The sequence below is a fragment of the Lissotriton vulgaris genome, chromosome 5 (assembly GCF_964263255.1).
Source record: "Lissotriton vulgaris chromosome 5, aLisVul1.2, whole genome shotgun sequence".
NCBI lineage: Eukaryota > Metazoa > Chordata > Amphibia > Caudata > Salamandridae > Lissotriton > Lissotriton vulgaris.
Window position 1 is genome coordinate 803,762,110 of NC_141693.1, and position 25,469 is coordinate 803,787,578.

A 25,469-nucleotide genomic window follows, 5' to 3' on the forward strand; every position below is an offset into this window, starting at 1 on the left:
CCTAGCTAAGAAGGACTGGACCTGCATCACTTGAACCCAGAGTGAATTCAAGGACATGCTTGCTTGCCTAAGTCTCAGGGACGCAAAAGACTTAAAACCCTCCTGTTCTAAAGCTTGGGCTCATCTGCTTGTGAGTCTATCCTGTCAAGTGGGGTCACCTCAGTACTGGACTCTTGGAAGTAGACCTAGGGGTTTGCTCTAGGGGAACTAACGCATTATCTGCTGAGAGTACAGAGTTGCCGCTGTTGTGGGAACCTGACCAGTACATCACACTTGGAAGCATCACATCGCACTTAGAACCAGCGCTTCAGAACTGAAGCATCACTGCCACAGCATGGAGAGGATCAACACATAGGTTCTACAGCGTGGAGAAACCCAGCACATTGCATTCGGAACCGTCACACTTTGGAACTGATGCATCGCCACAGTTACGTGGGATCACAGAGGCATCCAGCCAGAGCTCCATCACGGTCGGTCTGAATGCTTGACTTTGTCCCGGTCCAGCGTGGCCAATTAACTCTTTAGACACAACTTGCTTCTAAGCCCTATTTTGACATTTATTCTTTAAAATTCATATCGCAACTTCTACACGTTGGATTTTTGTCATTTTGGTCTTGTTTTATTTATAAAATCATAATCTATTGTTCTAACATGGTGGGGATTTTTTTTGTTGTTTTCACTGTGCTGTGGTATGAACTGTTGCACAAATGCTTTACACATTGCCTCTTAAGTCTGACTGCTCTGTGCCAAGCTACCAGTGCTTGAGCACAGGATAATTTGGGTTGTGTTGTGACCTACCCTGACTAGGATTGTGGTTCCTACTTGGACAAGGTGCATACCTCTGCCAACCAGAAAGGCAGAAACCTCATTTTCTGACAACACGCTTGCCATAGTAGTCCCTGTCATTGAAGGAAACTACTTTATGTGCGGATCTGCCTCTTGTGAAAGGGCAGAATACCGTCACTCACAGTGAAGTTAGCCAGTGACTGAAGTGGGATGATCCACTGCCCAGGCAGCATGCTGTAGTGGGCTTAAGGAAAATGTGAATGACACAACAACTGACCAACGGATGAAGAAGGCTGGAAAAAGCAACTATAAGTACATTATTAAAGTCATTTTAGTAAAATCAAAAGATCTTGGCTAACACCACACATAAAAAGAGACAGGAAGTGTAGGATGGTAGAACACAGAGGCATGTGGTGGAATCAAAACTTTGACTGCCTTCACTGACACAAAAGCCCACTGGGCGTGGGAGTGTGTGCTGTGCCATGTGGGGTTTGGACATAGGTGTTACATTTGTCCATGCCGTGCATACACTGCATACACCCCTAGACACTTCTGGCACAAGACCTAGTGTAGGGCTTACCCTGTGAACTGTAGGCACAGAATATTGCCTTCGACTGTGCACCAAGGCAATGTATTTTGGCCCCAGAACTAGCTGGATAATAGATGTGGCCTGTGGTTGTGCTGTTCCCATTATGAAGAACGGCATGGCTGAGGACTGCGCTTTGTGCAAAGTGGCTCTCCCTGCAGTACTTAATGGACATGGACTTTGCATTGTTGATTTCCAAAGATTCATTATCATTGTGGCAATGTAAGCAGAGAATGCAGCAATTAAGACCAATGCTGTACTTTCCCCCTTTTCCATCATGTACCCAAATTTCAATGGTCAAAAACATGTGGGGATATTTTCTCTCTGTAAATTTGGTGCAATTTCGTCACAAGAGTCAAAAGTTACAATTAACCCAAACAATGTTTTTACTTGGCTGCATGCAGTACCAATACATACCAGTACTAAATGGTGCTGAATATATAGCTTTGCCCTTGGCCACACTCGGAGCTCACCACATACTGATACTACTTGGCTTAGGGCAAACAGATGTTAATGTCGTCTCACCCAAAGTCTGATTGAGAAGGAAACATGTGCATATCAGTTCTTGAACTTTAAAGTGAGTTTTATGGAAAGAACTACATCTACCTGTGGTTCCTGTGTGTATTGTGGGTAGCGCCCTTTTTAGGTTTCGCCTGGGGCACGGAGCTCCTAGCTCCGCCCCCAGGAGAAATCTTTAGTTTTGCAATATGGGGGACTTGAATCCGCCCTCTGTTCCATTGGCTAGCTCCATAAATGGAGGCTAGCCATTGGAACAGAGATCTGTCCGTCATTCACGGACCAGATTCGTGGGCGTTCACGAGATTTTTTCCCTGGGCGTTCCCTCTGTGTAGTCATGCGGCGGTGGGCGGAGTTGGTTTTTTTTTTGTCTCGGCATCCAGCTCATTCTGCGGCCGACCGCCGCCGCTGGAGGAAGTCCAGTTCCAGGTGAGTGCTTTTGATTCCGCCCCCTCCCTCCCGCTGTCCGTGTGCCCCTTCCCGCCCCCCCTCCCGCTGTCCATTTGCCTGTTCCCGCCCCCCCGCTGTCCGTCCGTAAATGCTTGTTTAAAAACTGATACCGAAACTAAAACTATAGCTAGAGGGTAACTCCGCCATCTGCTCTTCCTTGGGCTCGTATGACAAGTCCCCTACGCAGTTGGAGTTACTTTTCGGTGTTGCATGCACTTACATCATTCCCGACCATCCCTCTGAAGGCAGAAGCAACAGGTTTGTAGTATTTTCATAATGTAGCCTGTCATGCTGTTCGCGGTTCCTTCCCTTTGCAGCTATCAGTTAGGTGGTCATAGTACTATTCTGGTTGAAGCAGCAGCCTTAACACTTTAAAGTCAGCTAAATGCACGAGGAATAACAATTGCTCTGCTCTTCGTCTTCTTACTGTAGGTTCTTCCGAGCCGCTCGTCTTTTCTGTAACTGACGCTTCCATGGTGAAACCAGGGAAATGTGTGGATAAAACTGGCGTCCTCGCTGACCACGAGCATATTCTGGACCTGCACTGCAACGGAGAGGCAGCACAGCTGGCAAGCGTCTCGGATCACCCGCAGCCGCCTGAGACTGAAAAGACATGCCACTGTCATTCTGCCTGGAGGCAGAAGTGTGCGTCGTACGTGCTGGCACTTCGGCCTTGGAGTTTCAGTGCCTCACTGATCCCTGTAGTACTAGGCAGTGTTTTGGCCTATCGATCTCAGGGCAGTTTAAATGTTCTGCTGTTGCTGGTCAGCGCCGTGGCTGTTCATGCTGTGCATGGTGCTGGGTACCTGGTGAACACCTACTACGATTTCTCCAAAGGCATTGACCACAAGAAGAGCGACGACCGGACACTTGTGGACCACATCCTGGAGCCCCTGGACGTAGTGCGCTTTGGGGCCTGTCTGTACACCCTGGGCTGTGTCTGTGCAGCCTGCATCTATGGCTTGTCAACACTGAAGCGCGAGCACTTGGCTCTCATCTATTTTGGGGGCCTCTCTAGTTCTTTCTTGTACACTGGAGGTAAGTGATGGGTGGGGTGATATTCCGACGGAAAGTAACAATACCAGCCTTCCATTTCATTAGGCTGGGACTGGTAGATTTTTGAACTATATGTACATTTCTGTTTCTGGAAAATTGAGCAGTGTGAGTAGGTGGATGTGGGCTGGGAGTCGTGTTAAAGGACACCATTAAGGTTTGATAGTAACTAAAATATTTAGAGATAACCCTCAAATCAAGGGGGCAGGGTTCTGTAAACCGAAAACACCCCTGTTGCCCATAATAAATAGCTCTAAGATCTCATACACTCACACGTTACATCACACATTACAAAAGCACTCAATCAAATGCAACACCACAGGAGTTTGAAAAAATAAAGCAGAGCTTTAATTAAAAATTGTTAAAATTCATACATTTTCAATCTCTACATAACATAATAAACATAACAAAATAAAATACAAAAGGCAATGTAAAAAACTATACAAACAGTATATAAAGGAGGAGGATTTTAAAAACTTCCAATTCGCTTTTTCTAATAGGACACACTTCCATGCCATCAGACTAAGACTGCAATCACTTGCCTTATAAACCAAAGTTAAGAGGTGGGCTACGGATTGATGCAAGATTATATATTAATTTATTTAATATGTCAAGAAACGATCGACAGTAATAACACGGTTAGCTAAAACGGTCATGAATAATGGGTAGGTGAGGCTGAAGTATCGGATTGCAAGTAGATACTTAAAATAGTGCTGTGCTGTGCATTTAAAGTAGTGCTGTTCCTTTTACAACCGTCCACTGAATAGGACATTGGCCATATTATCATTCACCTTAGCATCCATCAGATTGAAATTAAAATCTCTGGTAAGGACCAAAGCATTCACTGACAGAATTAATTACACCTTTATTTAGAAACCGGCAAGAGTGTAAGTTGCATTTCACCTTCTTTAGATTTAATTGCATTCCTACCCATTTGCTATATAAATCTGAGTGTACTTAAACATTTTCGTTGCAATGGAATGGAACTCCCTATTCAAAGCCTCCACTCTATAGAATGTATTGGATAAGATACCCCTACCAATCGTTATAAGGATATTGCAAGTCACAGAGGAGTTCTCTTATAAGGTCACATAACTCCGAGTTTACTTTTAATATCGTTTTTATCCTATGGAAGAGAGTATTTTGTGCCTCCTAATAAATGCTCATACACCCACTTTCCCACACACTGCTTAAATTCTTGGTGTTTTGCTCTTTCATATGAAAGCAATAGTATATTTGTCGACATGGTTAACAGTAGAATCTGTAATGTGAAGCTAAAAGGATCAAAAATCTGTTAGTAGAAGGTAAAAAAAAAATATTGTAGGCTAATGGTGATTATTTTATGGCAATGTAAAGTACCTAAAAAACAGCAAGGAGGTAATATGAAAATATTCAATCAATCAAACAGGGATTTGTAAAGCACACTACTAAGCCATGAGGTTCTCAAGGCGCTGGGTGTGGGTGTGGGCAGCTCCGTTAGGGTCATTCGAAGAGCCAGGGTTTGAGGTCTTCCTGAATTGGTGCAGTCTCTGGCTCCGTCGGAGGTGAAGAGGGAGTACTTTCCAGGTCTTGGCTGCGAGGTAGGAGAAGGATCTTCCTCCTGCTCTGGTCCTGTAGATATGAGCGATGGTGACTAGGGAGAGGTCAGCTGAGCGGAGTCTTGGGGGCGTGGAAAGAGATTCTCTCATGGAGGTACTGGAGTCTGGTGTTGTGGAGGGCCTTGTAGGCGAGCGTAAGCAGCTTGAAGGTTATTCTTCTTTCGACAGGGAGCCAGCAGAGGTCGCGGAGATGTCGAGTGATATTGATGTACCATAGGATATTGGGGATTAGTCTGGCTGCAGCGTTCTGGGCGATCTGGAGTTTGCTGAGGAGTTTTTTTGTTGATTCTGGCAAAGAGTATCAACGGAAACCTCTTGTCTGACTTATATTGCTTGATTTAGACCTACAAATGGTTCTATATACTTATAGCCCATCCGTGAATTGTAACCTCTCCCAATATCAAAGAAGGACAATTAGTAATATTTTTAAGTTTTATTTTTGTCTTTATATCAGTTTTTCTTTGTTAGTATCAAAAACAATTATGTTCTTTTTTAAATAGATACACATAATAAATATACAAAATCTCAAAACACACCTAAATACAAATCAATGTACATTATTTATGACATGAGTTATGATTCCTCACAAATAATTACTTGGAACATTATTCTAGCAGACACCTGAAAGACATTCTTTCATACTCAACATACACACTCATTCTCACTGCTCACAAACTGTAAGTACATATCAATAGAGATTCAGCCTTCTGTGAGGTCTCTCATTATTATACAGAAAACTGTAGTGGTAGATGTTACGGACAATCCTAGATGCCACAATTGTTTCTTCAGAGCCACTCCACAGGGACAAGCTTGGTTGGTCTACGCGCGTTTCAGTGGCAACTCCACCTTCATCAAGACATTGCTAAAAGAATCTCACTTACAACACAGTTGTCTGCACAACAAGTATCCGATACGAAGGGAACTTTCTTTGAAGTACCCAATAGGAGAAATTAAAACTGGGGAAGAATCCTGTAATTTTAAAAGGGTCTCAGAGTGGTCAATATCTGAGTTGATGAGTTGGTGGCGTTCTGTGATAGCTATTTTGTAGGCGGAGCGTGCTTCCCCGGGAAGGCCCCCCCCCGATCAGACCCTTTCAATTATTCAATAGCTAGAGCAGACCAAGTGACTGCCAGGTGCAATACATCAGGCTTAGGAAGGGCTTTCATTAGATTCGGAGAGATTCACGCTGCTCTCTCCCTCCATCCCTGCACCCTCACTCCTGTGTGGGTGTCTCTGTGTGTGTGTGGGTGGCTCTCAGTGTGGGTGTGTGCGTGTGGGTGCAAATGCAATAGGTCTCGAATTTGCGAGAGATTAAGCTATTGGCATTGTAAATGACAATGCCATTTATTTATCTGTTTTCAAAAGCAACACATAAATAAAAAATCTGTCATTTACAATGACAATAGCTCTAACTTTTACAAAGGCGAAACCGTTGCATTGTAAATGCTTGTTTATTTTCTCAATGCTGAACGGATTTACAACAAATCAATCTCAAAATAAAGTTGGACTAAATACTAACTCCTGGTCCAAGTCTGATGTATATTTGTACAGTGGTTTTTGTTTTGTCGGTAAGCTCACCTTTTGAAAGGAAATTAATTAAAAATGCAACTTTTGAGGCGGCAAACTACAGTGCTAAAAATACAGTACATGAAAATGGCGGACTGCAGATCTGGGAACCTTAATAAGAATATAAAAGTGCAAAAAAACAAAACCAAACCTCCCTGGGTGAGTAGATTTGTCCACTATTACGATGATGTGAGCAAGGCAAAGGGGGAAAGGACCACAGACTGGCCCAGCACAGAGCTACATCTTCATATTGTCCAAAGTCCTTGGTTGGTGAAGAGTCAGGAGGTGACTTCTCTTGTAGTCCCCAAATTCTTCCTAATCTTAATTACTGCTCTAAAGTATATATAAACAGTTGTTATAATATCAGCAGATGCTAGACGTTGAAGAAGATGTAGTGCCTGCATGCAATGTCTTGGAGAGAGTTTATTCAAAAGAGCTTTAATAGTGCGTGATCTTGGTAGAGCATAAAAACTACAAAAACACTACTTGTAAAGTACTTTGTGAGTAAATTGAATCACAGGGACAGTGATTCAAATTACACTCCCAGTTATTACAATAAGGGAAATCCACCAACCGGTGGAATAAATTGAGTCGGAACTTCAACAGGACAACTTTCTGTTAGTGCCTATTGAGTAATAAAAGGGGCTGCAGGCCATCAGACGGGGCCAGAGAGATATAAATATCACCAAAGACATGGTTCTAATTGTTTCCTACCTTGATACCTCATACTTTATGTAGCACATATCCCTCAAAGAGTCCTTTTGTTGCCGGAGGAGAGAGATGACGGATTGTCAAACAGATCTGGTCTAGACAGAGCCAGGGTCATATTCATAATCTCCTTCAGCCACGGGATTTCAAGGCCCCAGTCCAAAGACAATCAATCTTTTATGATTGTTCTATTTAATGCCAATGCCTCATTGGTCCAGACTCGTCACCACAGCATCAGGGTGCGGGTCTATATTTTGTCCTCCACAGGAATTAACCCCAACTCATTCAGCCAGATGAAAGCAGCAGTGCTTTGGGGGAGAGAAAGCAGGCGACGGGCTGTTTTCAGTTGCTTTATTCAGGCACCAGACTCCAGCCCAGAGAGTAGCCACACTTGCTAACATATGATATACATTTCTTCTTTCCAGTTTAGCAGCAATTCGGAAGACGGTGTTGGTACTCTGCACAGACTCACTATTTTTGGCTCCAGCGGCTGGTGCCAAGACCCAGAGTTGTTAAAAACTAGGTCCAGGCTACTAAAAATATTTGTGGGTTGAATAGCTTGAGTATAGAAAAAGGTTTGCTTTAACCGCATGTTTAAGGCTACATAACATGACAGTTTTGCTACTATTAACTTTGAGATCCAACACTTCCATTAGGATGGAGAATTGGTCGCAAAGATGCTGCAACACTAGGGAGGAGACAAATGCAAAAAAAACAATTGTTGGACAGAATGCAGAACAATGTTATACATTCACCCCTGTACAAGGATCTGGGCCTAAATCCATCGTTTGTTTGCTCACCATGCCATTCCAGTTTGGACCCTGCCATATGCAAATCAGTCTTGACCCTGCACCTAATGGGAACAATCCAGCCCGAACTGCCAGGCCTGGTCCTCCCTGGACTGTAAACAAGCATCCTAGGACCGTTTTTAGGCTTTCAGCCATCATCACTAGGGGGTACACCCCATAAGGAAAGCGTTATCAGCATACAGCGGAGCTGGAATAGGGCACTGACCAATCTTGGGCACGTATGAACAAGGTTTCTCTCTGAATGATTCATGTAAAGGGTGAAGAGGAAAGGAGCAAGGAAGCAACCATACCCTACCCCCCTGTGAACATGAAAGGACTCCTAGCATTAGCCCAGGGCAAAACTTCACTGATGCACTAGCATCCCGATAAATCTCTCTGATGGGGTTAATTATTGACCTGTCTATGCCAAGATCTTCCATAATATTCCAAAGTTTACCATGAGAAACACAATCAAAGATGCTGGACTAGTCCATAAACCCCAAGAACAAAGAGCCCTGTTTGGCGATGGTGTACTTGCCAAGCAGGGGGGAGAGATGGAGGCATTATCCTCCGTCTCGAGCCCCCTCCTGAATCCATACTGAATTTTAGAAAGGGTTCTGGAGTCCTCTGCCAAGGCCTGACAGTGAGATAAGAGCCTACAACCCTGGATCTTCACCGTGGAATCCAGGAGAGGGATCGGGCGGAAGCAGCTTGCATCCCCTCGGTTCCCCTTTTTAAAAATGCGGATTAAGGTCGGCTGCGACATGATAGGTAGTTTGCTGGTACGGATTGCTGCCAGGAGAACTTTAATGACCTTTACCACCCAAAGATTCAGCTGGCTCCTGAACGAGTCAATGGGCACCCCATCAGTGTCAGGGGCTTCACTGCTGGGGCTTGTTATACTGGCCTCCACCACTTCATCATAACACAGGAGGTATTTAGCCTGGGAGTTAATATGTGGGCCTGCCCAGGGATATACTTGGATTCACTCATCTCTGTCTCCCCAGATCCCGGGGGAATAGATTCCTCTGAAAATAACCACTCTGTCCTCATAACGCAATTTCTAGGGTGGGCTCAACTGCTTCACTTAGGGGGGCCAATTCACAATGCCCCAGAATGCCCTAAGATCTTTCCTACTGCTAGCTTCCTCAAGATCCTCCCAGGCTTTCATCTTTACAGTACTTTACCTAACCTTCAGTGCCTTCCGATAGGCTTTCCTGCACTGGGTCAATACATACAGTATCCTGTGGGGTTTATGGAGTTAATTTTTATTTGCAAAATGTTACCATGCATTCAGCACTTCAAACTGTGCAAGCCTTGGTTGGGTGTTCGTCTCATGCATCACTCTTTCCAATTTTTCTCACATTGAACGTGAAATGCGGGGGGAAATTGCAGACTAATCTTTTGCTGTGATCTTAATCTATTATTTAACCTAAACATATATGCAAGGTTTGACATTGTGGCCCCATTGTATGCAGGTGTGCCCTCTGGAGAAGCCTCCTCACCAACAAGTGCATCATCATTTTTCAACACGGCTCTTATTTTCTTAAAAAATTTCATTTTCACTACTCTTGCAAAATACACACAGAAGTAAAATGACTGGCAATTTCCAGTAAATCACAATGTGGTATTCAGTAACACAAACACCCAATCCTAGAGGGGCACCACTAAACCAACCAAAATGGAGCGTTGCATCAAACAACTTAAAGACCAATCCCAACATGGCCACACAAGCGGAACAACCAATTCTAACGTCACACCTAATGACATAGCTCATAGCATGGCACATAGACTTTCTCACTTCACTCTGATCTGCTTCGCATAAACAAAATAACATAAAAATACTTGTCTGATTACTTAAAGACAAATAGAATCAGCAATCGCTCTAGGGGAAATAAAGAATAGTATCCTATTGATATTACTAAACATATAAGTAAGTTCTCGACCAGTGAAACCCAATCTGACTAGTCTGGTCTACTCCTGTGAACAAATGATCAACCGAACACTAATCCCAGTTAGTAAAATCTCACAATAGAAGTTTAATAAGTCCCTATCTTGGGGTGGCTGTGGTGCCTCACAGTCCAACACCTCAACCTTAACAGACAAGTCAAATACCAGTTAAATATATCCCTCCTGGGATCATAGATTTTTTTGAATCCGATGACATAAACCTAAACTCTGAACAATGAGAGAATTAACCTCAACAAGCCCATGCGGCATAAATTAAAGAACACTCACATTTTCAAACTCAACATAAAGTCCTTCTTTGACCCAATTGGACAAAGCAACCCAAAACTGAGACAAATTATCCAAGTCACAAACACTTTGCCTCTTGATAATTCAAAATCAAAACAGCATAATCATACTTACGCTCACACTCATAGGATACTGCAACTGCTTTCAGGAACTCTGGAACATCAAAAACCCACATAGGAATATGAAAGATCAGATCGCAGATTAAATTAAGGCAATTTTTTACGTTCAGTGGTGAATTTAAATCGTCCAAGCCTGACATGGAGATTATCCTTTGCAATAAGATTTTGTTAGCCCTTTTCTTTGGACACATTTCGGGGCCCATAAAAAACTACTGGATGAATCGAAGTTGACAGCTGAGACTGGTCACCAAATCGTTACATTTCATAAAAGTAAAGCACATTTGGATGTGCAAGAAAGACAGCGATTGATTACATTTTCAAACCATGAAGATGTATTAAAGGTTAAAGGTTTACAGTAGGCAAAATTCAGATTAGTTGATTAATGAAAATATGAATGCATAAAAAAATATGAAGTTCAAATCAAATCAAAGTCATACAACTAAGACGATGAATTAACATGGAGTTGCCTCAAAGGGAAAGAAAAACGAAAGTCAGTTCTCTCATTAAGAGGGTATTCTAAGGACCAGATGTACGACCCTCAGTGTTTTGTGAATCGCAATTAGCATTTTTTTGCGACTCACAAATTGTGATCCGCAAACACTTATGTTCAAAGTGTCTGAGACACTGTTTGTGATTCCCAAATGGGTAGCAAAGGACCTGCCTCATTTATATTCATGAGGCAGGTTGCATTTTGTGGCCCATTAGGAATGGCCGGCATTCACAAACTCACAGGGATGGTGGCCTGCTGGGCCTAGTAGACCACCATGTCTGTGACTGCTTTTTCAATAAAGCAGATTTTTTTAATGCAGCCAGTTTTCCTTAAAATAAAATGGGAAGCATTTAAAAAATAGAAATGAAATGGGTTAGTTTCATTTTTTAACACCTTGGCTGCTGTGCATTTTCCCCTCCTGTGCTGATTTATGGAGAACTCCTCTATTCATGACGAGCTCAGCTCGTCATCAGCACAGCTCAACTGTGCCTCATGACGAGCTGAGCTCGTCATGAGAATGGAAGGGGTTAAGAGCAGGCAGTGGTCCGTCGGACTCCTTCCTGTTTACGACTGGCTTACCACTCATTTTAAGTTGATAGTAAATGCGATTGTTTTGCTACCGCATTTGCGGTCGCAAACCAATCTTACCTCCCCCCTTGACTCTATTAGGAAAGAACGCCCTTGGCATGCCGCTCCTTAATAGCAACTCGCAAAACCTAGTTTGAGAGTCGGCAACAGGTTATTGATTCGAAAACTAGATTTGGTACATGTTACAACCCATTTTAGTAGTCGCAAAGAGGCTGATTTCCGGTTTGCAGCAGCTAACAAGCATTTACAATGCAATGGTCTCGGCAATATTATAGGTAGAGCTATTGGTATTGCTCATTATTTTTTTAAATCTTTTTTGTATCCCTAAATAAATGGCATTGTCATTTCAATTGGTATTAGCTTTTTTTTGCATATGTGATACCTATTGCATTAGCAGAGAGAGAGTGAGGTAGTGAGAGAGAGAGTGAGGTATTGAAATAGAGAGAGAGTGAGGTAGTGGGAGAGAGTGAAGTAGATAGAGTGAGGTAGTGAGATAGAGAGTGAGGTAGTGAAAGAGTGAGGTAGTGAGGGAGAGGGATGTTGTGAGGTAGTGAGATATAAGCATAGAGTGATGTTGTGATGTAGTGAGATAGAAAATGTCAATGTCAAGCCCATGTTAATGTCGAAGCCTGTTTCAATTTTGCAATCGCATGTTGAATGTCACTCAAACTAGGAACGTTTACATTTGGAAAGTCTTAAAATGTCAAGGCGTCGGCCGCGATGCCACTCAAACTGGAAGCTTGTTCAGCGCGATGTAATAAATAAAAACGTGGAAGTTTACATTTTACATTTTCAAAGTCATACGCACGATGCCAGTCAAACATGCAGCTAGGTGAGATAAAAACGTGGGAATCATAAAAAGTGAAAAGCTTGAAGCTTGATGAGCGCAATATAATCATGTGGAAAGTCATACATGTCAAGCCCGTTTCTATCTTGAAATTGCAATGTAATCACCGTGATGTCACTCACACTTGTACCTTGATGGAATAAAAACGTTGAATAGGGGGGGTGGATGAATGATGAATGGGTGGATTGATGTAGGTTCCAAAAGGTGGGTGGATGAATGAAGAATGAGTGGATGGATGGATTAAAGTAGGGATGTAAGGGTGGATGGATGATAGGGTTGATGGGTGAAGAATGGGTGGATGGATGTAGGTGCAAAAAATGTGAGTGGATGAACGTGTGTGTAATAGAAATACCAATAACAAACGATAATGTCAGAAAATGTCTATGAACGTATCCATTAATTTGTAAGTTTGCCTCATAAAGCATTCAAGGGCTGGGTCAGCTCCCCGGGTCTCAGGATATTATGGTCGCCCCTCCAAGCCAAGGTCTACTCGGGAGTTTTGCACGTTCTTATATCCTATATTTTCCATTCTTAATTTTCATTGTTGTACGTTTTTATCGTGGACTGAAATCTTCTCATTCCATCAAATAATTCACGTGATCTGAAATGTATATTCAAATATAGGCAACTGTTCATACCACGAATAATATCACAAAGCGGCACTTATACGACATTAATTAGCCTTTAATCGGTGTCACAGGGCATATCATAGGCTGCTCGTGACTGGACCGCTAGCATCCTTTTTAAAAACAAAAGAAAGGAACTGGAGAGCTTCACATGAGCACCAGCTACATTACACATTCATTTTTTGGTAGGAACAAGGAGACGTGCTTTGCCCAGAATAACAGGATCCCGAGAGGTCGCCGAGACTCGAACCTGGTTTCCCACCTCCAAACTCGGCAGCTCTGCCCATTAGCCCACATCTTCATCCATATCTTTAGCAACACATACCACTAGGAGAAGGATGAAGTGGTTTTGCCACAATCACAAGAATATATTTTAGGAGCTGCAAGCGGGAGGAATGCTCTAGTGCAAACTAGCAACTAAGAAGAGGACATGCATTTTTAAATTAACTAGCATAGAACTGACGTGTGTGTTCTTGAGGCAAGTGATTGAAGAAAGGGAGTACGCATGCTCTGGAAGTTTCCACGGGTTCAGGGGGTCTCAGGCTGTTTGTGGTCTGACTGAGGGAGGGTCTTGCAGGTGACTGCCCAGAGGATAGTGGTATAGATCCTACCGCTTTGGTATAGAGGTAGTAGAGTACGAAAGAAGACCTCTCTTTGATAAGACACTGGAAATAGTGGAGTGCCCTGCGGGAGGATGGCCAGGCCCTTAAAAGCAAGGTCTGGCAATCTGGCACGACTGTGAGGTTTCAGCCACCTGCAGATAATTTCCCTAAGTCCATCCAGGTCTCAGCCTGTCATCATCAGGTCCTGAACACAGAGGACCCAGTGGATCACCGGTCCCGTGACTTCTGTGCGGGGAGTTAAAACCATACCCCACATTCAGCCCCCAAGGCAGCTCGGGAGGGGTGAAACTCACTGCCGATTGGCTGCTATCCCAGAATAGGTGTAGGATACGTCTATGTAAGTACTGCGGAGAAAGGAGGAGGTGGTCGCCATGTCTGTGGTGTGGTAGGATAGACCACAATGGTACATCATGACTATCTCTACACCACAAGGGCCTTTATGTACACGCACGGTCCTTTTTCACATAATCTAACAACAATGATAGTCACAGAACCCAACAAGATCAACGACATATGGCCAGGGATTGGCCAGATTAGCATGATACTCTATTACCATCATCTTTCTTGCTACCACCTCCATAAAGTTTCTACATTTACTAAGCAAGGTTTAACGCACGGCACTTTTTTGCGATTCATGTAAAGTAGCCAGTCGCCGGTCCCATGTTTTTTGGTTACAAAGAACTGCTCGAAGGCCATAATTCAAATGTAATTAACTAGTAAAGCAAAGTATGTAATTACATTCTAGACTTTTCACGCTATAATTGACTTAATTCGGCAAATCCCGACTCTAGTAGACAACCCCGGCTGGTTCCAAAAACAGTGATTATGTAACCGCGGTTACAAAACTTAGGGTGTGGTACAAAAGTGAATAACGAAGGCTGTGAGCGGGAAATGAGGGTAAGTGAGGGAATAGGTACGAGAGATTAGCACTCCAGCTGCCCATGCCCCTTGAGTCCCTAGGACTCGCCCCCCCCCCCCCCATCTTCCCGGATTACTGTGACCCTTGCCCCGTTTCACATACCACGGGGGCCGCAATTCTCCTGAGCTACGGCGGCGTTACAACGTCCTCCGGGAGTGACCACCACTCTTCCGTCCACTCCTCCTGCTCAACACCGGCTCTCTCCGCACGTCATTGGGGTGCCTCGTCTGCTTCTCGTCCTCGCTCCTCGATGAGCTCATCTGCTTCACGTCCTTGTTCCTCATTTGGCTCGTCCTCGGGAGTGCTCCGGTCTGTTCCCTCCGTCTCCCGAGTCCTGAACACGCACACCTCAGCGTCCTGCAATTATGGTCGGCGTTCAAGATATCAGTTGCGATGAGATCCTGTGCGGGCGGGACAGGACCAGCGGGAGGGGGCGGGAAAAAAGACGGCGGGAACCAGTCAGCGGAGGGGGCGGCAAAAAAGACGGCTACCACTGAAAGATTTATTTAGCGGGAGGGGGGCGGGAAGAAAGACAGACAGCGGGAGGGGGGGTGGGAAAAAGAATACAACAGCACAGCGGCCGACCTAATCAGCGGGAGGAGGGCGGGAACAAACACGGACAGTGGGAGGGGGGCGGGAAAAAGACCACGGCAGGGAAAGAATACAACGGCCGACCGATTCAGCGGGAGGAGGGCGGAAACAGAGACGGACAGCGGGAGGGGGGGCGGGAAACGAGGACAGCAGCCTACCTCATCACAAGAAGACTTAAAATGGCGGCCACAAGCTTTTGAAATTTTTTCGGAATTGGGGGCGTATTTTGCTGTTCTGAGTGACGGACGACGTCACTGTCTAAAGAACAGCAAAAATGACGCCCCCAAATCCGAAAAAGACGGGGCTTCTTTGGAGGGACGGCTCTCTCCTCCAATGGCTGGCCTCCATTTAGGAAGCCAGCCAATGGAGAAAGAGCAAAAAGAGGGAGGGATAAATGCAGCACTCTAAGAATCATTAAATCTCCGACTTCCGGTTTCTGCCTTCGGCAGAACCGATAGTCCTCGACCTAAAAATGGTCGTACATCGAGGCCCTAATGCTCCAACTCTGCTCTGCACTTCATCTAGACCATATACAACTCACTCAACCTCTAATCTACATTGCATTCGTTAAATCACACAATTCTAACATTTGATAGGCCTACACACAGTTCTCTTGAGATGGTCCAGCCAGGTAAAAGCAAGATGATACAATTATGTGCTTGTTCGATTCTCAGGGACTTCATAATACAGCTCACAGCATCCTTCATACGTACACCATCTTCAGCAGAATGAGATACAGGCAGGGCCAGCTCTAGGGCGGTGCTACTGGTGCCACTGCACCGGGTGCTGACTCTTCCAGGGGGCATCATGTGTGGAAGTATTTTATAGTTTTAAAAGCACCTGCTGCTGCATTGCTGGCCTCCGCAATTTTCATACAAAAATAACACAGTGAATAATGTTTTTCTTGGAGAGAAGGAGTTTTGTCAAGAGGAAGTTTTAACTCATTTTATGGTAGCACAGCCGGTTAATGTGCCTGCTACAAAAAATGTGTACCATGCAGATCACAAAGTACATATAGTTTAAATAGGCCAGTGCTTTTGTCAGAGAGATCCTTTATTTACTAGCAGTGTAGATGTTAGAATCCTAACAGATCAGTGAGTTAAAAACTGTCATCAAGGAGCTGCATACAAACTGCAAGGTAAAGATTGGAGCATTGTGATGTTTTCCTCCATCTTTCATATTCTAATGTTTCAAAAAGGGTTCATTTCGGTGAAAGAAAAAAATCCTATTATTAATTTTAACCCTCAACCATGAGGTTATGTTTTAAATTCTGGGTAACCCTACACTGGTACAGGAGGTAGTAAATAACTAATTAAATACACCTGGGAGAGAGTGGTTATGGAGACTTGAGGTGGCACTGTTAAAGGGTAGTAGTGAGGGAGTCTGTGGGGGGGCACCAGCAAACATTGTAGCACAGGGCGCCACCAGCGCTAAAGCCGGCCCTGTATACAGGGTCCACTCTGCAGGTGTCTTTGTTAATGCGCTACTCATTAAAACATTACGTGATTATCACAAAGAAAAGAAAACATTTCTTCTCATGTGAAGAAAGGCAAAAGAACATTGCATTTGATAATTAGGACTTCAGCTTTGCATAGAAATGTTTTTTTCCGTGCCTCAAAGCAAGATGGCAACCAACATTAGCCATTTCAAAATGCAAGCCTACATTAGCTATGGTCAATCAGAACGTAAATGAGCATATCCTTTTTTAGACAGTGTTAAGCTTTTTGTGTGTTAAAGTTGTACTAATGCAAACATTTTAATATATGAAATTAAAACATCACCATATATTAGGATACCACAGGCCTTGCTATACCATGGTATGTTATAATATGGTATTCTCTGGTTTGTTCTGCTATGTCAAGCAATGGTACTTTACTGTGTGGCATGGTATATATTATTCTATCAAATCTTATGCAATACGTAATTTTATACCATGCTGTGATATTATGTACTACAAGTTTTGATACCTGGTGATATTCTGTTTTGCAAGGGGCCATCTTCTGTTATGTTAATTATATGAGTAAGGCACTAAATCGCCAACATGAGCCATCTGACTCTTAATAAGGGTTGATAGAGGAAAACCCCTTATGCCTTCTATCGGGCCTCTCATTCTTTCCTTATTTAATTGTTTAGATTTGAACATGCACAACTTGTGCTACCCTACTCTCTCCTAGCATTTTGAATCAACATACAGACACCTGATTGCCTCTGGTGCAGTGCCTGTTGCAACAAACACAGGTCCAATTAGTGTGGAGAGAGCTTACAGGCTGTCACATAGCAAAACTGCAACTTCACAGACAGCAGGAGGTAGGAGGGCGGGCAGGGGCAAGCCAACACAGATAGGGAAGGAACACAAGGAGGCAGAAGTACTTGAACGAGCCACTTGAAAATAAACACACTGGTAATATGTCCATGCTGCAAGAGAGAGACAAACACACGAAGAGGAAAGAAGACTACAGCAGCTGACCAAAAGGAAACAAGGAAATAAGAGTGACAATGAAGCCAACCAATGGTAAGTAATGGGTGGGCTCCAAGCCCGCTCTAAAGAAAACAAAAGATATATCAAGCGACAGCACGTGCAGTCTTAGCCGAGACCTATAAAGCTAAAACAAGAAATCACAAAGCTTCAATGGAACTGGCTCTAAACAAACAAACAAACAACCCTCAAGACAAAATACACCTATACATAATACATTGTACAGGTCTACAGTAAGAAAAGATGTAAAAAGCTATTACTCAAGCAGAATTCATAACGCACAAAACGCACAATGCCCCCACTAAAGAATTTTTAAAATACTCTAAATTTCACAATGATAAATGACCCAATGGAATCTACCCCTTTTCTAAATGTACTGTATCAATGATTTGGAAAATTATGCTACATTTCTGTAAGAATGTATTTCTTGGAAATAAAGAATTTGACTTGACTATCCCCTTTCTTAAGAATTCTGTCACAAACTGGCAACTCATTACACAACTAAAGCAGACATGTTGGATTCATGCTTAATAGACAAAAATAACAACAGCACTAACTCATTTCCAACAACTCTTCCAACTAAATTTCATGATCCTGATAAAGCTAGTAGGCCAGCCAGCTGCACCTCTGTACCTGGTTCCCCACAAAACTTCAAAAACATACAGCTTCCAATGTTGGTGGCCATTCCAGTCAGAACATTGATGCACACCTCCTTATCTACAGAACTTTTTCCAGAAAATTTAAACACAGCATATATACACCCATATTAAAGAAAACAAACCGGGACCCTCAAGACTCCAACAATACAGACATATAGGAAATTGACCATTCCTAAACAAGAAAAGAGGAATGAAATAGAATAGGAAGAGCAGCCTTCACCCAGATGTCAGAATTCATTGAAAAACAAAACTGTACTCTCCAACTTCCAAACAGGATTTTGTCCAGGAAGAGGCACTTAATCGCCATCTGGAACAACGTTAAAAATAACAGTAGACCGGAATGAGGTTGCTACACTACTTTCATTGGGTCTTTCAACGACCTTCGACGCAGTCGATCATGACACTAATCCTAAGACTTAAGGAAACTGCCATAGATGGTACTGCTCTCACTTAGATCTCATCTTACCTACATATTAGAACAAATGTGATCCATACTCCTCCATTCTCATCAAAACCCCACAGCATAAAAGCAGGTATCCCTCAAGGCTTTGTCATCCCACCTCTCCTTTTCAACACATATATAAAAATTCTTACCAGAACCAATCAATGTTTTTGAGTTCCCCTGCTAAAAATATGTTGAGGACACACAGATTGATCTTAAATTAGAATGCCCCGAGGACATTTGAAACTACAAAATCTTCAGCTGTCTCTGGGCCATCGACCAGTGGAAAACATGGAGCCACCTCAAATTAAAAGCCCCCAATACTGAAATACTCACCTGGGGTGATTGGAAAATCTATGACCCTGTCTGTGCCTGGCCTGATGATCTTATGCTACAACCAAAAATAACCAAGGAGACAACAAACCTTGGAATTACCATGGACTCCAAGCTGTCCATGAATGCCCAAGTCAATAAGCTATACAGGTCAACCTCTCCTACCATGAAAACGCTGTGATGCACCTTCCCATACCTAGATCTTCCTCACAAGGTCCAGGCAACAATCTTCTATCAAAAATGGATTATACTAATGGGTGTATAAAGGGATCACCTTTATAAACCATGAGAAGATTACAGTTAAGTCAAGATACTGCTGCCAGACTACTCCTTCGTGTAAAACCAAAAGCCCATTTCTCCCAGCACTGAAGGCCCTCCAGTAGTTACCAGTTGTCAGAAAATCCTTCTTAAAGCTGCTTTGTATCACTTACAAGAAAATGAAGGGCAAGGGACTACTTCTCAAAATGAGCAAAACATACACTCTAGCCTGGCACCCCTTCTCAAAAACCCAGCATACAAGAAAAAAACAAGAGTGGAACATATTTCTTGTATAAGTATCTGAACTATTGAAATTTTCAGTCCCTAAAATAAGATCCAATGAGAACCATCTCCGTTTCAGAAGACTAGCGAAGAGCTGGCAACACACTAATATACAACAATAGTATGAATAACATTAAAACAATTAATTAATAAAATATCTCTGCAATGTATATAATAATGCATAAATTACACTTTATTCATTTATATATGCCTATGAACAGAGATATTGTAAACGATATGTACATATGTGTAGGTATATGTGTGTGTGCACTTTGTATAAGGATGGCACCATTAGTGTGTGTGTATGCACATGCATCTGTATGTATGTGTGGGTGTGTAGAAATATCTAAAAAATATATTTTTAATAATGATAATAAAAATTACAAATTACATGTGTTATGTAGATGTGAACATTCATATACTTAGCCCTCACATCAACTTGAATGCATATGCATGTGTGCATCAATATAGGTTTAGGTTTTGTATAGGGATGTACTTGCATACATGTGTATGGGCAGGTCTATATATTGCTATTCATTAAAAGTTTCAGCAGACTTCCTGGAGTGCTAGCAAGTGTTTTTCGAGGCAATCCCCAAAGGCACAGTTTGGATTTATAACTAAACGGGTTCTTACTCCTGGTGATCAACACAGACGCTGTATGAAGGACGTGGATATCTATCTATATATGATTTGGAGAATGCATGCATGTTCATACATGGATTGCATGTACACAAATGTCTAGAGATGTAAATATGCCTATGTGCATGTAGATGTTTGTATGTACTTGAGATTATGCATTGTAAAAAGATATATGAATTATACACTCTGGAAAAAAAATAAAAACTTAAATAAACAGCTGTTATCTATATGACAATAATTGAATGGATAGTCATTACATGAATCTATATGTCTTAGTATGTAGATAATACATATATACACATGAGTGGGGGGTTTCTTCTTTGTACGATGAAACTTATTTCAGAGTATGTAAATATGAGTATAGGTTAAGTATCTTTATCTTTGCATATGGTTTTCTATGCTTTCTCTTAGGGGATAACAATAGTCTTAGATATTAAAAATATCACTGCATATATATTCAAATAGGACAAATATGTGTATGTCTGGGCATGTAGACAAGGCTGTCTAAATACATGTGTGTCTGTATGGGTATATTTTTCAATTTATAGGTTTATACACATATATGGAATTTAATAAAAAAACAAAAAATAGGTAACCTACTATGTATATTTATGCACAACATATGGGTGGGTGTGTGTATATATATTTACGGTTGCCCCTGGCCCTTATGGAGGGTTATTCCCAAAACTCTTGCCTCCCTCTGTATTTTATTTTTCTGACTTTCTTTCTCCAGGATTTAGTTATGGACACTTTACCACTGCTGACCAGTGCTAAAGTGCAAGTGTTCCCTGTGTAAATGGTATTGGTGATTGGTTTATCCATGACCAGCATATGTGCTTTACTAGTAAGTCCCTAGTAAAGTGCACCAGATGTGCCAAGGGCCTTTAAATCAAATGGTACTGATGGGCCTGCAGACCAGATTGTTCCAACAACAAGAGCCCAAATATCAGGCCCCAGGTTTCCGTTGCAGTGCGCATGAAGAACCGCCGCAGCTAGAGGTTCGAGCATCGTATCACTGTAGTCCGTGACACACCGCTCCAACTTCGACGCAACGCCTGCTTCATCTCTGTGGAATCGACACAGAGCGTCTGGATTTTCTGCGCATCGTCCCTGGGTGCTGATTTCTTCATCAATGTTGCCCAGCAGTAAGGAACTGAGGCTGTGTCCGGAGATCGACACATCACCTCCCCTTACAGTAAGGAACCGACAAATCACCTCCCCTGCATAGCAGTAAGGAGTTTTTTGATTTTGGTCTTGTTTTATTCAGATAAATATTGGCTATTTTTCTAAAGTGGTGTCGACTCATTTTGTGGTGTTTTCACTGTGTTACTGTGTGGGTATGCACAAATGCTTTCCACATTGCCTCTGAGATAAGACTGACTGCTCGTGCCAAGCTACCTAGGGGTGAGCAAGGGTTATCTTAGCTGTGTGACTCCCTTTCCCTGACTAGAGTGAGAGTCCCTACCGGGAAGGGTGCAAACCACTGCCAACTAGAGACCCCATTTCTAACATTGGTGGTCAGCGGTGTGGATAGGACCTGTGTTTATACTTTACATACAGTGATTGGTGTACACTACTCCATAACGCAGACCACTTTGCAACCACTGTGGGCCCGATTCACAGAATTAACTTAAGACAAAATCCTAAACTTACTACATTTGGTATTCACAGAATGCACTTACTACTTTTGGTATTCCCAGAATGGATTAACGACTACTAACTTTACGTCCGCACTCGGGCCGGAGCTTCCGTCCCGGAGGCGGTGCTTTTGGTCCGGAGTTGGGGATTTCGGCCGGTGGCGGAGATTTAGCTATGGCTGAAAGCTCCGCCTCTGGGCTGGAAGTCCAACCTCTGGGCCAGAAGCTCCGCCTCCAGGCCAGAATCTCCGCCTCCGGGCCGGAATCTACGGCCCGAGTGCAGACGTAAAGTTAGTAGTCGTAAATCCATTCTGTGAATACCAAAAGTAGCAAGTGCATTCTGTGAATACCCAAAGTAGTAAGTTTAGGATTTTGTCATAAAATTAGTTCTGTCAATTGGGCCCATACTGTTTTGATTTTTCTCTTTTCTGCAGCTCTTGAGTTTTTGATCCACAATCATGTCTCAGACTGGTGAGCCAGCAGTTAAAGCTGTAGTTAGAGGTGGGAAACCTATATAGTTCCTCAGCTCAAAACGTTCTGCAAGGAGCTCCAATGTCTTGTTTAAGGCCTCACTAAGAGGAGCTGCAAAAGGCGATGAGGGCCTGATCGACAGCAAAGAAGGCTGGTGTGCATACTTAGGATGAGCATGAGGGTGTGGAGCTGGAGGTACAGAGCATGCATGGAGGACACATTGTTGGCCTTAGAGAAGGCAAATGAACTCACCTACACTGAAATGAAGGACACCATTCTTACCCGGTATGGTCTTCCCCAGATAAGTACAGGGATCAGTTTAGGCAGAGCAAGAAACCTGATCCCCAGACATGACTTGAATGTGCAGATTATTTTTGCAGAGCATTGGATGGTTGTGTGAAGGGCGGTGAGGTAAGAGATTACAAGCGGCTGTACAATCTGATTGTGTGGGTGCACTTGTCTAGTCTGTGTTTTCCAGAGCTACATCAGCACTTGATGGACAGCAAGCTTACTGACCCCAGGAAACTTGCTCAGGAAGCGTACCACTAGGTGAGTATCTGGGTCCACAAGAGATTACATGTGGGAGAACCAGCCAAGAAGGGTGGTTCAGGCTCCCCCAGGCAGAGTCAGGGGGAGGTCAAGGGAGACACAGAAAGGTCCCAGGGTAAGGGGGAAGGAAAAGGGTCCCAAGCCCCTTCTGAGAAACAGGAAGGAGGTTCTGGTGGGCGGTGGCTCCAGGCACCCCATTTCCAACCCAGCTGCTTTGAGTGTTTCCAGTTAGGACACAAGCAGGTGAACCTGTCTGTCCAAAATAACCACCTATTTGTGGTACCACTACAGGGGTGGCCAAGGTGGCCTTAGGGGAGGGTAGTCCACAGGGGCAGGTCGTAGACCATGTCATGATGTCCCTTTGTTGGGAAGTGAACTCAGGGGAAAGTTAGTGATCCCTGAGGCTTCGATTCGTCACTTCCAGCAGGTGATAGTGAATGGGACAGTGTTCTGAGACATTGGAGCTAGCCACACCATGGTGCTACAAAAGCTAGTTCCTCCAGAACAGTACACTGACCAGATGTGTAGGGTAACGCCAGCCCATGGGCAGGGCTTCTTCTACCCTATGGCCCTTGTGTTCCTAGAATGAGGTGGGAAGGTGGCCCAGAGGAGGGAAATAGTTAGTCCCCAGATGCACACAGAGTGCAATCTGGGAAACGAGTTGCCCCTGCTGTCAGGGGAACTGGGAGGGGTGGCCGCAACCAGTGCCCTAACAGAAGAAAAACCGCTGCAGCATGAGTTTCGAGCATAGCATCACCGAAGAGCATGACGCACCGCTCCAACTCCAACGCAGCACCTACTTCATCGCTGTGGAATTGACGCAGAGGGTCTGGATTTTTGATGTATCGTCCTTAGGCACCGATTTTTTCATCGACGTTGCCCAACATTAAGGAACCAGGGCCATGCACATGGAGATCGAGGCATCACCTCCACCTTCTAGTATTCTCCACCAACTCAACAAACACATTGATGAGTTCAACCTCCTTGAAACCTTTCAATCAGAATTCAGGAAAGGCTGTAGCTCTGACGATATTCACAAGGCTTTAGATGAAGGGGATGCCTGCCTACTCATCCTTATTGACCTAGCTGCGGCATTCGACACAGTAAATCATCCAGCTCTTCTGGAGACCTTGATGAAGCGCTCCGGCATTAATGGCACTGTACTAAAATGGTTCACCCCCTTCCTTCAACACCGCTTGCAACAAATTAAAATCAACTCCTGTCTCTCGAACCCAACAAAAGTCACACTTGGGGTCCCGCAAGGCTCGATCAGCTCCCGGTCCCTCTTCAATCTCTCATGGAGACCCTCACAATCATCTTGAAAAAAGCTGGAGTGAATTACCACCTTTACGCGGATGACACCCAAATCTATTTCAAAATCAAGACACCCAGCGACATCCAGCACTTTAATGTCACTCTAATCGAGATCCAAACTTGGTTCAACACTAACCACTTAAAGCTCAAACCAGATAAAACAGAACTAATTCTATTCTCTCCAAAAAGTAACCACCGTCCAATCCAAGAGTGGCTCAGAATCTGAATGCCCTAAACTGCCCCCTCGTCCTATCCGACTCAGTTAAGTCTCTAGGCATCACCCTTGACAACAACTTATCAATGGAGGCCCACATGAAAAACTTTGCAAAAAGTGCGCTTTTTTCACTTAAACACCTTAAGGAATTCAAACCATTTATTTCCCATGATGACCTAAAGACAGTAGTTCAATCCCTAGTTCTCTCTAAAATAGACTATGGGAACGCCATCCTAACAGGGACTTCAAAAGCTCAACTAGACCCGCTAAGGGCAGTGTTGAACTTGGCCGCTCGACTTGTATCTGGAGTAAAAAGATTTGAACAAATCACTCCAGCTCTCAACTCCCTCAACTGGCTTCCCATGGAAGGGAGGTGTATTTACAAGCTGGCCTGCATCACACACAAAACCCTTCACTCTCCGGCCCCCAACTACCTGAACAACAACAAACTGGTAAGAGCAGGACAAACCAGAACTCTGAGAAGCTCCAACTCACTCCTTCTTATTCCTCCAAAAATGAAAAAGAAAACCACTCAGTACCGATCGTTTTCTGGCAACGCACCCAGGATGTGGAACACTCTCCCTAGAGTCCTCAGATGCAACCCCTCCCTCTCCTGTTTCAAAAGGGACCTGAAACTCCATCTCCTTAACAAATACTTTCCTGACCAAAGTCAACTAACCTAGACTTCAAAATCTGAGCTGACGCCTCTCTCTCTCTTTACATTCAAGGATAGTTGGTGACTTGACTGTGTTAGCCACCTTCGTTTGTTTTCTCTCCCTCCCCTGCAGTTTACTTATTTTTCAAGTTGTATGTTTTATCTCCGTTTTGCTTCCTTACCGCCTTCCTACTATGTAATGCAATTTCCTTCTGTTTTTACAGTATGTATGTAAAGCGCTCTGATACCTATCGGTCAAGCTAGTGCTATATAAAACTATTAAAATAAATGAGTAAAAGCATTTAGCAATTGCCTTCATGAGATAAGTCAGACCTGCCTTTCCAAGCCCTGCAACATGCCTGCTTTAGCCAACGAAAACGAAGCTGGGTTGGCCTCATTATTCCCCTGATGCCCAACACTCAATCCTATA

The 25,469-nt window shown here is 43.5% G+C and overlaps 1 protein-coding gene across 1 annotated transcript in view; it reads left to right on the plus strand.

Annotated features, from left to right (window-relative positions):
• LOC147711608 (ubiA prenyltransferase domain-containing protein 1-like) overlaps positions 1–22,311 on the plus strand; it is a 38,292-nt gene extending 15,981 nt beyond the window's left edge. The window contains exons 2-3 of the mRNA XM_086919513.1: positions 2,694–3,376; positions 22,271–22,311. Coding sequence (XP_086775639.1) covers positions 2,694–3,376; positions 22,271–22,311 — 724 coding nt within the window. The remainder of the gene's footprint in view (positions 1–2,693; positions 3,377–22,270) is intronic.
• The last annotated feature ends 3,158 nt before the right edge of the window (positions 22,312–25,469 follow it).